Below are 12,062 nucleotides of genomic sequence, written 5' to 3'. Positions count from 1 at the left end.
AGGAAGGCGGCGTCAGCGGAGGGTGGGGAGCGGGGCTGATTTTGGCAGGTCAGACACAAGTCATGCAAAAATGCATTTTTTTGGGGACTTATTCACTGTGGACGAGTGTCAGCTCCACCACCGCCACCAGCTGTGCGCCTGTGCTGCTGGGGGGATGCGATAACAATAAGTTATTGTTATAATATATAACTTACAGTATAACTGAGGGAAGCGGTGCTGCTGCCGAACCGATGCGCGTTTATTACTCCCCGGAAGGAGCTGTGTCCTGGGGCTCCTCTCCCGCAGGGGGTCCATCCCCGGTACCCGGGCCGCACCCGGCCCTGCTCCGAAAAAGCTGCTCCCCCCCCGCGGGGCTGCCCCAGGACGGCCGGGCGCTGGTCGGTGACAGCGTCCGGGGGCGGGGGCGGGGGCTCCCCCCCGGCCCGTTACCGCCGCGGAACACAGACAGAGGTGGCCGACGCCCCGGCGGCAAAATGCGACTCTGGTGGGACTCGAACCCACAACCTTTGAATGACTCCCGTCACACAGCGCTAGAAGTCCAATGCGCTATCCATTGCGCCACAGAGCCCTCGCTTTGCGTCGCCGCCCTCACCGCCTCTTCCCACCGCGCCGCCCCGCGCCCCGCCCCGCGCCGCGCCCCGCCGTTGCTCGGGACCGCACCCGCGGCCGCGGGGCCGGACCGGTGGCGCCGGGCGGGACTACAACTCCCGGCGGGCCGCGCTGCGCCCGCCCCGCCCCATGCCGCAGCGGCGGGCGGGCCCCGCTCCCGCTCCCGGCCCCGCTCCCGGTGCAGGTGGCCGGGCCGCAGCGGACGCGCCGGAGCCCGGTAAGAGTGCGGCACCGTTTTCCCCCTTTCCGTGACCTCCCGGCGCCGTTCTGCTCCGCCGCGGCGGCCACGCTGCCTCCCCGCGGGCGGCCGGGCGGGTCCGCCGTGGCCCACGGTCTCCTCAGCAGGCGCCGCGGCCCTGCGGGCGGTACGGGGGTTCCTCAGACTCCCGGTCTCCTCATGAGGTACCGGGGGCTCTCGGGTTCCTCCTGAGGTACCAGCGCCCCTCGGCTACTCCGCTCTCCTCATGAGGTACCGGGGTTCCTCAACCTCCCGGTCTCCTCATGAGGTACCGGGGCCTCTCGGGCTCTTCGTGAGGTAGCGGGGCTCCTCGGCCCCCTGTCTCCTCATGAGGTACTAGGGCCTCTCGGGCTCCTCATGAGGTATTAGGGCTCCTCGCCCTCCCCCGGTCTCCTCATGAGGGGCCGTGGCCCTCCTCCTCAGCGGGCTGCAGAGCTCCCCCCGCCGGGTATCGGCTTTCCCCGGGCGGTTCCTAGGCCTGGCCGTGGTTAGGGGAGGAGGGTCCCGGCTGCAGCCACGCTGTGAGGCCCCGATGGGCCTCCCCGTCCTTCTGCCCCCTCATATGGGGCTAGGGATGAGCCCGCCGGCCCCGGGGAAGGACGGGGAGGGCAAAACGGGGGTCCCGTTTTGCCCTCCCCGTCCTTCCCCGGGGCCGGCGGGCTCATCCCCATCACCCTGCCCAGGGCCCAAGGGAGAAGGACAGGTGCCTCCCCAGCTGTTCATGGTAGTGAGATGCCTCTGGCGATCTCCTGACCACTGGTGCTTGACCATTAGTGCTGGGGCTTCTCAGAGCCCGGTCACCTGCCTGTCGTTTCCCCTGGGACTCACTCTCCAGGGCTGGTACCTCTCCTCGGGTCTCTGTGCCCCTGGGTGAAGGATCCCTGCAGTTTGCCTTCATGCCCACTGGCTGTGGAGCTACAGGCAGGTCTTAATTTTCGCCGTGCTGATGCAGCTAGACAAGACCTGAATCCTTAACGGCAGGGCTGGAGGTCTCTGGCAGTAAGGCACCGGTTATCTCTCGGTAATCTCTCACTGGTGTAAGGCAGAGATGCGAGCAGAGGATAACAGAGGCCTGTCTGGGCCTGTCTTGCCTTCAGGTGGGAGATTAAGCACCTTGCTGCCCACACAGAGTGTGGCTCTCCACCGCTGGCACTCCACATCTGCCTGATGTGAGCGTGTGACAAAGGGCTCAGGTCTTGGCCAAGGCACAGCAGTTTGGTGGTGATCTAAGAGCTGCCCTGTTTAACTGCAGAGAGGGGCTCCTGGGCAAAAAGGCAGTGGGTCCTTCCCTGCTAAAAGGCTGAGGAACTGTGATGTGGGACCTCAGACCTGGGAGGTGTTTGGTGGATAGAGCTTAGAGGCCACTGGCATGAATGGGGATCTCTGGGCAGGGGCTGCGGACAGAGGGATGTCCCCAGTCTCCCACTTGGGAGTGGCATCCTGATCGCTGGTGCATCCCTGCCCGCTGCCGGTGGCACGGCTCAAAGGTGAGACAGCCTGTGTGACATGCCAGGGCACAGTGACTGTGTGGCGCTGCCTCAGCTCTTACCCTGCCAGCATCTCATACTAAATCCAAAGAGGCTCCCCAGACCTGGGGGAACTGCAGTGAGCAGAGGGAAAGCTGCAAGCGTGGCTCCTGGCCCTGCCGGCTGTGGCAGAACCCACCCAGGGCTGCCAGCTTTGGAGCAGTGGATCCACCTTCAAGAGGGAAAGGGAAATGACGTGAGTGTTTCCTTCCTCTTTGGCCTGCATCCATGCCAGGAAGGACCAGTTTTATCTAGGAGCCCTCAAGCTGCAAGAGTCATGTCACTGTAACTTTCTTCTGCCCCATGTTGTCACCCGAAAAGAGCCTTTGCTAGATCAGAGTCCCCTGCGTGTCTTGGAGGCACACCTGGGGTGTATTTGGGATGGGGACAGAGGTGCTGGTTTTGGGGGGCAAGTACCAGAAACTGAGTTGCCATCCACAGGGCATGGGGTCGGGGGTCTGGGTGCTCCTGGCAGCAGTGACAGGTCTTGTTCTGCCCACTCCAGCCTGGCCAGGACATGCCTGCTCCTGGCCTTGTCCCTGACCTGCTCTGTCAGTGTCTCCAGCAAAGCCAGACCAGGAAACAGCCTGCTGCCACGAGGGTTTGCAAACATGAGCAGAGCTCAAAGGACTGTGTTTCCTGTCCCTGTTCCTGTCTGAGCTGTGTTGGGGAGCACGTGAAGCTGCACTCTCCCACCAGCCATGCTTGCTGTCCTAGAGCCGGGTGTGCAGGAGAGGTGGTGCTGGGGGCCTGGGAGACTTGGGTATGGGGATGGAGATGGAGGGACCCTTGGGGTAGGGAGGAATTTGGAGCTGGGCTTTGCCAGGCTGGAGGTGAGGGGTTGAGCCAGTCTTGCCTGGCATCGCCTTGATGCCTGCCAAACATCAACAGGGTCTTCTGCCGTGGCTCCACTCCCACATCCATGAAGTGAACTTATCCTGCATCTCATGCTGGTGGGGTGTAGCTGTGTCACTGGCTGGTGTGCATGATGTGGCTCCCCAGGTGGGAATGGCTGGGCTCTCGGCTGGCACTAAGGAGTTCCATGCAGGTGGCTTAATTGGAGGCCATTTCCAAGGTCCAATGAAGCTACATCTGTGGGATTTCTGGGCTGCTGGGTTACGTCCTTGCTGCTAGGAGGAGTGATGACTCAGGGACCTCATCCAGGAAACTGGGGGATGCAAACGCATCCCCCGCCCATGGATTTGTTATCTCCAAGTCCAGTGTGCGTGGGTTGATGACCGTGGTTTCTCTCTCTCCTCAGGCCACGATGCTGCGTCTGGCTGCTTTTGCAGCGCTGCTGCTGTTCTTCAGGGTTAGTCTGGAGCTGTCCTGGGCCCAGGCCATCCCTGCTCTCTTTGTCTTCTACCTGGGATCCGGTGGATGGGACTTCTTCCTCATATTCATCAAGACAATACGAAGGGATGTCACGTAGGTGTCCTAGCTGGGATGGCCCGACCATCCACCCTCCCCCTGGCCCGCTCCTCTGCACTGCTGTGTATGAGCGCAGCCCCCAGTTCCTTGCACAGCCCTGGGTTTCTACTGGCACCTGGCCCAGCTGGAAGGAGATCTCCCTCTGCTGCGCCCGGGTGGCTCCAGACTCTTGGTCAAAGTTTTCACAGGAAAGATAGATTTCAGCTGAGCTCTGAAGTCTAGTGACTGTCCTTGTACTTTGCCCTGTCCCTAAAGCTGCTGGCGTGGCACCAGGTGCCTGTGCAGGGTCAGTTCTGAGTTGGTACCAGGCTGTGCTAGCTCCTGGCAAGGATTTGTGGGGAGGGAGCAGTGGCACCTCTTGGAGAACACCTAAGGCTCAAAGATGCCCCTTTGGTCAGGGGACATCCCTGTCTGCAGCCTTCCAAAACACACCTCTCCCTGACCTCCATCAGTTCCTGGCTATAAGCATCTCTGCAAAGCACCTCTGCCTATGCCCACATGGCTTAGGGGAGCACCCAGAGCTGCTGCTGACCTAAGTAGGGCCTGGAGCAGTGCTGGGCTGTTGCAGCTCCTGTGCTGGCTGTGCTGGAGGAAGTGCTTTTGCAGGGGTCACTGAGCGGCTGCCCTCTTGCTCCCCTTCCTTTGGCAGCACGGGGCTGGTCCTGTTGCGGGTGAAGTGGCAGGTATGGAGGCACGTGAGGGAGAAGAACACAATCGCCAAGATCTTCCAGAAAACCGCGAGCAAATATCCAGAGAAGACGGCGCTGATCTTCCAAGGCACAGGCGAGAGCTGGACCTTCCGGCAGCTGGATGAGTACTCCAACCGGGTGGCCAATTTCTTCCATGGCCAAGGCTTCCGCTCTGGTGACGTGGTGGCTCTTTTCATGGAGTCCCGCAATCAGTATGTGGGGCTGTGGCTCGGCTTGGCGAAGATTGGGGTGGAGACTGCCCTCGTGAATTCCCACCTGCGCATGGAGGCCTTGCTGCACTGCATCACCATCTCCAACTCCAAGGCTGTGATTTTTGGGGTGGAGATGATGGAAGGTGAGGGGCAGGCAGATGCATCAGGGGTGCTCTGGACTTGGGGAGGAGGTGGGGTGTCTGTGGATCTAGTGCTCCTTTCCTGCCCACCGCAGAGCAGGGATCTGGAAGAGAGTAGACAGTTGAATTCTCTAGGCATTGGATCTGGGTTTTTTTCTCTTGTTGATCTCTTTGGCCACTGGGCAGGATCTGGAGTTCAATGTTGTCTGGCTCCCAAGCAGGCCAGCCTGGGTGTGAGGATCCTTCCTTGTGCCTCTCGGGTCCATCCCTTGCATGGAGTGCTGGGCTGGACCGGGCCTGCCCCACTGTATGGGATGTGGGATGAGCCAGCCCTTGCTCTCCGTGGCTGGTAGCCACATCCCTGCAGCACCTTGACTCCGGCTCCTCCTGTGTTTCAGCCCACGCCTCTGAGGTTGATGGTGTCAACAGACCTCTTGGCACCAAAGAGATTTTGGCTGGGGAGAGGTGGAGAACAGGATCTTCTGGTCCCTGAAGAGGCCTGGGCTGTGGCCCCAGTGCCTGTTAATTATGGGAACAACATCTGCCTGGGATGGTTGTCAGCCCTTTGGGCACTCTGCCGAGCACAGCGAGAGTACTGCTACCTGGGGCAGTGTCTTCCTGGGAGGGCAGAGGGTCTCTGTGCTGTAACCACCCTGCCGTCTTTCTCCATCTCCCCTCTTTACTTTCTCAGCAATGCAGGAAGTGCAGCCCTCCCTGGAGAAATCTATCCATCTCTTCTGGTCTGGGGAAGGAAGCCCTGAGTCGGTGCTTCCTGGTGCGAAACACCTGGACCCCCTCCTGCAGATGGCCCAGCGGCACCAGCCAACCCCCCCTGATAAGGGATTTCTTGGTACGTGATCAGCTTTTGGAGGGACAAACTCATGGTGGTGTTTCTGTGGATCAGCTGGTTGCAATACTGGCAAGAATGTCTGCTAGGATGCCGATGGCAGACATCTGCAGCAGGGCCTAGGGGTGTCTGGGGCAGGTATTACTCCGGTGTCTGAAGCCTGGCCCTGTGTGGAGCTGTATCCTGTTGTGCCCTCTGTGTGTCCAACAGACCTGATCTGACCAGGGTGAAGCCAGCATGTTCTTTGCACTGTCACATAACAAAGTTTTGGCTCAACTGGCACAAGTAGAGTGTATAAATTTGACTTGTCGCCCTCTCCCAGTTCAGCCAGCGCCTGGATTGATTATGTGACTTTGTCTCTTCATTGCTCTCCAGATAAACTCTTCTACATCTACACCTCTGGCACGACGGGGCTGCCAAAGGCTGCCATTGTGGTAAACTGCCGGTAAGGCTGTGGGCAAGGGCTCAGGGGAGGCCGGAGCTGAGCTCTGCTCTGCCCTAGCACAGCACCTCTGTCCCTGCTGCTGACATGTCCTTTACCCTCCTGCCCCAGGTACTTCCGCATGTGCAGCTTAGTTTTTTACGGTTTTCGCATGAGGCCCGACGATGTGATGTACAACTGTCTCCCGCTCTATCATGCTGCAGGTAACGTGTGCCATACGGAGCCCTGCATGCCAGGACTGTCTCTTCCCCTCAGCCAAGCCCAGGGCTCAGGCTGGAGGCTGGTGCGGCAGCAGTCTCCATGTCAAGGAGGAGCCGACTGCTGCTGACAGTGTCTGACCGAGGTTTTCCACTTTTTCCCTGGGAGCCAAAAATCGATCTGGCTGACCTTTGGAGTGGGGAGTGTGTGTGGGGCTGGTTATCCCAGGTCCTAACCTGGCTCTGGAATAGCTGCACCTTATTGCTGCTCCACATGGAAAGTTGGGGGGAAGGGGAAGCAGTGCCCACCTGGCTGGCTGAGACATGCTGGGATGTCTGGGTGCAAAGGCCCTGCCCCAGATCTTGCTGCCACGCATCTTCTCCCCAGTGCCTGTGGTACTGGGGGCTTTGGCTAGGTGAACACCCATCTGTGGTGAGCCAGTGTGTGGCCTCCACCTTGTCCTGCCAGGCCTCTCCCTGAGTGGGGTGGGCTGGGCTGGAGGTGTCTGGAGACTGAGGGCTCCCCTGGCTGCCTCTCCACAGGGAACATCGTGGGGGTCGGGCAGTGCCTGCTGCAGGGCATGACGATTGTCATCCGCAAGAAGTTCTCGGCCTCGCACTTTTGGGAGGACTGCGTGAAGTACAACTGCACGGTGAGGCCATGAGGCAAGGGGCCAGCCGGGACTGGGGAGTGGAGCCTGGGGATCTGTGCTGTGCTGGGGAGACCCCAGCTGCTGGAAGAGGGGAAGGCCTGGCCTGGTTCTGCTTGTTCATCCCAAACTGCCTTCCAAGGTGGTGGGGCTGTGTCCATCCCACCTGGGGTGGTAACCCCACGTGTCCAAACTCTTCCCATGCTCCAGCACGAGCCAGGAGGTTTCGGATAGGTTTCACAGAGTGGAGGAGTGGGTTAACTGGGGAGGGGTAGGAGCTAGTAGGACTCCTGGGTTTTACTGAAGCCCCTTTAGGGGACTTTGGGTGTGTTGTGCCATTCCTACCTTCCCTGAAGAAACCCCAAACACCCCCGGGCCTGGCAGAGAGATCCTAGTGAGTCTTTCTTCTCTGTCCCTCCCAGATTGTGCAGTACATCGGGGAAATCTGCCGCTACCTGCTGAACCAGCCATACCAGGAGGTGGAGCGGCAGCACCGGGTGCGCATGGCGCTGGGCAATGGGCTGCGTGCCTCCATCTGGCGGGAGTTCATGGCCCGCTTTGGCATTGCCCAGGTGGCCGAGTTCTACGGAGCTACTGAGTGCAACTGCAGCCTGGGAAACTTCGACAACAATGTAAGACCCTACCGCCCTCCCCATGTACCAGAGGGTGCCTAGTGGCCTGGGCAGGGTTGGGAACACAGACAGGCTGTTTGCTCCTGCTTTCTTGCTCAAAGAAACTTGGCATGGGTTGCCATTCACCCAGAGGAGTTTTGGCTGTTGTTGTGTGGTGCCAGCTCTCTGGTATGCTGGATGTATGTCGGCAGTGGGCTTGGTGCGGGAGAGATGTCCCTGCTACCCCAGGCTCTAAGCAATTTCTGTCCTAGGTTGGATCATGCGGCTTCAACAGCAGGATCCTACCAGGTGTGTACCCCATCGGCTTGGTGAGGGTGGATGAAGACACCATGGAGCTGATCCGGGGGCCGGATGGTGTCTGTATCCTCTGCAAACCAGGTGAGGGCAACCAGAGGCATAAGTCTCCTCAGCCCTGTGCAAGTCTTTGCCGATACTTCAAGATAATTTACCTAGGTTTGAGTCTCTGTTCACTGAAACACCACCGACCGCATTATACACCCTTTTTGCTTGGGTGCGAGTAGTTGCTTCCCCCCTTGACCCCCTTTTCTCCCTGCAGGGGAGCCGGGGCAGCTGGTGGGCCGCATTGTCAAGAGCAACCCCTTGCAGCACTTTGATGGCTACCTGAATCAGTCAGCCACCAACAAGAAAATCGCCAGGGATGTGTTTACAAAAGGGGACGCTGCCTATCTCACAGGTGAGGCAAGCAGGACCCTTCCGTACACTGAGAGCCGTACCTGGGTGGGCATGGGGGCTGTCCCAGGCTAGTGGCACTGCCCTGAGATGCTCCAGAGTTGTTCTTAGTACCTCTGACACCTAATTTTTTGCCTATTCCTCACTTTCCTATAGGGGATGTCCTAGTGATGGACAAATACGGCTACATGTACTTCCGGGACCGCACTGGGGATACATTCCGCTGGAAGGGGGAGAATGTCTCCACCACAGAGGTGGAGGGGACGCTGAGCCGCATCCTCAACCTGACGGACGTGGTGGTTTATGGGGTGGAGATCCCAGGTAGCTGAGAGGGAAGAGGATGATCAGGGGAGGCAGGCGGGTCTCCGTCACTCGAATGTGAGCATGTCCTCCACATCCAGATTGACATGTCCCTTTGCAAGGGGCTGGACTGAGGCTCCCAGTAGGCAAGCTGGGAAGAGGACACCAGGGATGTGCCTAGCGGGAGCTAGAGGGTTCCCTCCCTCCCTCAAGTTTTGACCTTATTCTGGCTGGTTTGGAAGGACCCTGTGTCCTTTCTGGACAAGCTGCAAGTGCCTTCTCCGGGAGGAGGTGACCGTGACCGCAGGGTGTCGCTGGTAGCCTTAGCCACAGGGTGGTGACACAGCCGATGTCACAGCTGGATGCACCAGTGCTTCAGTACAAAGCAGGATCTGTGCCAGAGGCTTTGCTGGTATGGGGCAGAGGGAGATGATGCTACAGGGACAGTGTGTCTGAGTGCTCTCCCTTCTTCTCTGCCTCTTAGGGATTGAAGGGAAGGCAGGAATGGCAGCCATCGCCGACCCAGAAAACTCCTGTGACCTGGAAGGCTTTGCCAGTGAGCTAAAAAAGGCCCTGCCGTTGTACGCGCGACCCGTCTTCCTGCGGTTCCTGCACGAAGTCTCCAAGACAAGTGAGCTGCGGCATGCACGCTTGCACTGGGCATGGAGCTGCGGGGGGAAACCTGGTTACAGAGGCTGATCTGCGATAGGGTCAGGATGGAGCCCCTCTGCCCCATAGACCCCCTAGCAAGTTCCTTCGGTGGTTTGGAGGGTGGGTCTGGGGCAGCACGGTGGTGGTGAGGATGGGAGTGTGTGCAGCTGGTGACCCTTCATTCCCGCTCCTCTCCCCGCTCCAGGCACTTACAAGTTCCAGAAGATGGAGCTGCGGAAGCAGGGCTTCGACCCCACGCTGGTGAAGGACAGGTTGTACTTCCTGGACTCCAGGCAAGGCTGCTACCTGCCGCTGGACCAGGCAGCGTTCAGCAGGATCCAGTCAGGAGAACAGAAGCTGTAACTGGTGGGGCTCAAGCGAGGCACCTCCCTGAATCCCGCTGGGAAGAGCGGGGGGAAGGCAGGCGCTGGGGAAGAAAAGGTTCAAGGAGCGATATAAAGGCACGCTAGAGATTTTATTTGACAAGTTTTACAGATAATGGTTTGAGGGGAACGCAGGGGGGACCAAGGGGAGGGGGATGGTTACATACCAAAGCATAGACTCATTATGGCTTTATTTTCTACTTGGTACAGCGGTGGCGGTCCCATGCCATGGGAGGGGCAGGGCCCCGGCCAGTTGAGGAGGGGTGGGGTGCCTCTGCCATTCCACTTTGCTTTCCCTGTCTTTCCTTCCATTTTCCTGCCTGCAGCAACCCTTCCTTGTGAAGGCCATGAAGGGACCAGTGCTGGGCTCTTTCCCCACTCCTCCACCAAGCAGCCAGCTCCTCCTTGGCATGGGGCCTCCGCTGGCAGAGGGCAGCTGGGTGCCAGGCGCAACCCCTGCCCCCTGCGTGGCCCTGCCGGTGTGTTTCTGCTGTGAATCAGGGGAGCAGGGTAGTGCTGGGCTCGGGAGAGGGACAGGGATGTGTTTCTGCCATGCCTTGCTCTCTCCTGGGGATGACATTTCTATTTTTCACAATCACACGCACATTATATTATATTATATATATATATATATTATACACGCTGACTTTTTTTTTTTCAATCTTAATTTATTGTCTGTACTTCTGAATGTGTCCCGGGTTTGTGCAGTAGGTGGAGGAGCAGCCCAGACCTGTCCTCTCTTGGAGAGTCCTTTTCTCTCACAGGGAGACGGGATGCTCGTCTGGGACTGATTCTCCTTTTCCAGCGTGGGTGCAGCCGTATATGTCCTTGTGGCCTTGCTCTGTGGTGAACGACATGAGCGAACCCCATTATCTTGTGGACACTTCTTTGGGTCTCTTTCTTTCATCTTTTGTGGATGCAGCCTTGTTTCGTGCGCCTTCTTCCTTGCAGAAAGCAGGTGGGAGAGTGGGAATGAAGGTTTGCCTTTGCTTAGATGTACTCAGCATCACGGAGCAGTTCTCGGGGCTTTCCTGCTGCGATGTCTATGCCCTGAACAGAGGAGGCAACTTGCTTAGGGGAGAGGAGGTCCTCCAGAGGGTGGTCTTTGTGAAAGCCTGACTTTGCGTGCTCTGCATCCCTTCCCGCAAGAGCCATCCCTGGTTCTGCCGCAGGAGATGGGCCCCGAACTGAAGCGTCCATGTTAAACACCTGACTTGCGCTATGTGAATTCCCTGCGTTTTGTCTGACGTGAAACAGCCTTAGCAGCGATGTCCGATTCCAGTTCTCAGAGACCATGCAGAAATGTCTGTTCCAGGAAAGACTGTGGGTTGGGGTTTTTTCTTCTTTTTTTTTTTTTATGATTTGTTTTTATGCTTTCAGCAGGGTTTCTCCTTACAATGACATCTGTCTTTTGTGAGGGCAGGGTATGTCTGCTCTTCTAGCTGTGCTTCCACGCCAACGTACCTGCCTGCCCCAGTCTGTCCTTTCCTCACAATTAAATGCGAGTATGGGCTACGCTGGAATTTCCTACCTCTTCCTTGCGCACTCCTGCTCTGTGTAGGGAGGCGGGGGACTATGCTGCTTTGGGAACTGGGAACTGCCACTCTGGAGCGTGACCTCCCGGTGCGGACTTTAGCTCTTCTCGGAGCAGGGGGAAACCAACCCCTCCTTGCTGGGTTTGATGACTCTGTGAAAACAACCCATGACGAGACCCTCCACCAACTCCCCACTCCCCCTTTCTCCTGGTCCTGTTCTCAGCGTTGCCATCCCAGTTTGTCCTGGCCCAGTTCTCCCTCTTTACCCTGGCACAGTCTCGCTCCTCTGCCTCTCTCCTGTTCCCTCTTTCCTCTTCCTGCTGCTTCTCTCCATGTGTGGCCACACTTAACCTCCCAGCGCATTTCTGTCCTTGAAGACAAGTTTTTTGGTACCCATTCCCTTTTCCTCACTGCTAGATCCATCTTTTAGAGCCTCTGCATCCAACCCTAGGGCCAGGAGAAACTGGCTCCATCATGGTATGTGGGTACCAGAGGGAAATGTCTTGCATGAACCTGGGTGTTGTGTATTGCCTGGCAAGCACCATGGGAAAAGTGCTGGAAATTTGCATCCATTATATACCAGATGCACCTTCAGGCATGCTCAAGCTGATGGTTTCTCCAGTATCTCAAATGAAAATTAAAGCTTTTAGTTATTCAATCCCCTGGACATGGTGACTCTGGGCAAGGCCCAGCTTGGAGCTGCATCTGGTCGCTGCAGCCAGCTCCAGGTGGTGACGGGGACAGGGGGAGCGCGGAGTGGCAGAGCAGCATGGTCCGACGCTGCTCCTGGGACAGCCCCTGTCCCAAAGTGGCCCCCCCCAGCTCGGTGGAAAACGGGCCCACACAGCCTCGCAGTGCCCATGGGACTCAGCCTTCAAATGAGGTGGCTT

General features: G+C 58.3%; 1 protein-coding gene and 1 non-coding gene across 2 annotated transcripts; one reads left to right on the top strand and one right to left on the bottom strand.

Annotated features, from left to right (window-relative positions):
* Positions 1-476: 476 nt before the first annotated feature.
* Positions 477-568, bottom strand: TRNAR-UCU (transfer RNA arginine (anticodon UCU)). The gene is given in 2 exon segments: positions 477-512; positions 532-568. It is a non-coding gene; the product is annotated as a tRNA-Arg (tRNA).
* A 111-nt stretch (positions 569-679) lies between these two features.
* SLC27A4 (solute carrier family 27 member 4) lies at positions 680-11,920 on the top strand. Its single transcript, XM_063353268.1, has 13 exons — positions 680-826; positions 3,635-3,801; positions 4,454-4,848; positions 5,537-5,695; positions 6,068-6,137; positions 6,246-6,337; positions 6,875-6,984; positions 7,404-7,613; positions 7,865-7,991; positions 8,170-8,307; positions 8,460-8,624; positions 9,088-9,234; positions 9,460-11,920. The coding sequence occupies exons 2-13, from the start codon at positions 3,641-3,643 to the stop codon at positions 9,615-9,617; spliced, it is 1,932 nt and encodes a 643-aa protein (XP_063209338.1). The 5' UTR covers positions 680-826; positions 3,635-3,640; the 3' UTR covers positions 9,618-11,920.
* The last annotated feature ends 142 nt before the right edge of the window (positions 11,921-12,062 follow it).

The sequence above is a fragment of the Chroicocephalus ridibundus genome, chromosome 15 (assembly GCF_963924245.1).
Source record: "Chroicocephalus ridibundus chromosome 15, bChrRid1.1, whole genome shotgun sequence".
NCBI classification, from domain to species: Eukaryota; Metazoa; Chordata; class Aves; order Charadriiformes; family Laridae; genus Chroicocephalus; species Chroicocephalus ridibundus.
This window is presented reverse-complemented; position numbering and strand designations above follow the sequence as displayed.

Excerpts from the sequence above, each read along its gene's own strand:
- SLC27A4 (XM_063353268.1), top strand. The coding sequence starts at position 3,641 with ATGCTGCGTCTGGCTGCTTTTGCAGCGCTGCTGCTGTTCTTCAGGGTT. Across the intron at positions 5,696-6,067 it reads CCCTGATAAGGGATTTCTTG|ATAAACTCTTCTACATCTAC; the intron begins GTACGTGATCAG and ends ATTGCTCTCCAG. Across the intron at positions 9,235-9,459 it reads GCACGAAGTCTCCAAGACAA|GCACTTACAAGTTCCAGAAG; the intron begins GTGAGCTGCGGC and ends TCCCCGCTCCAG.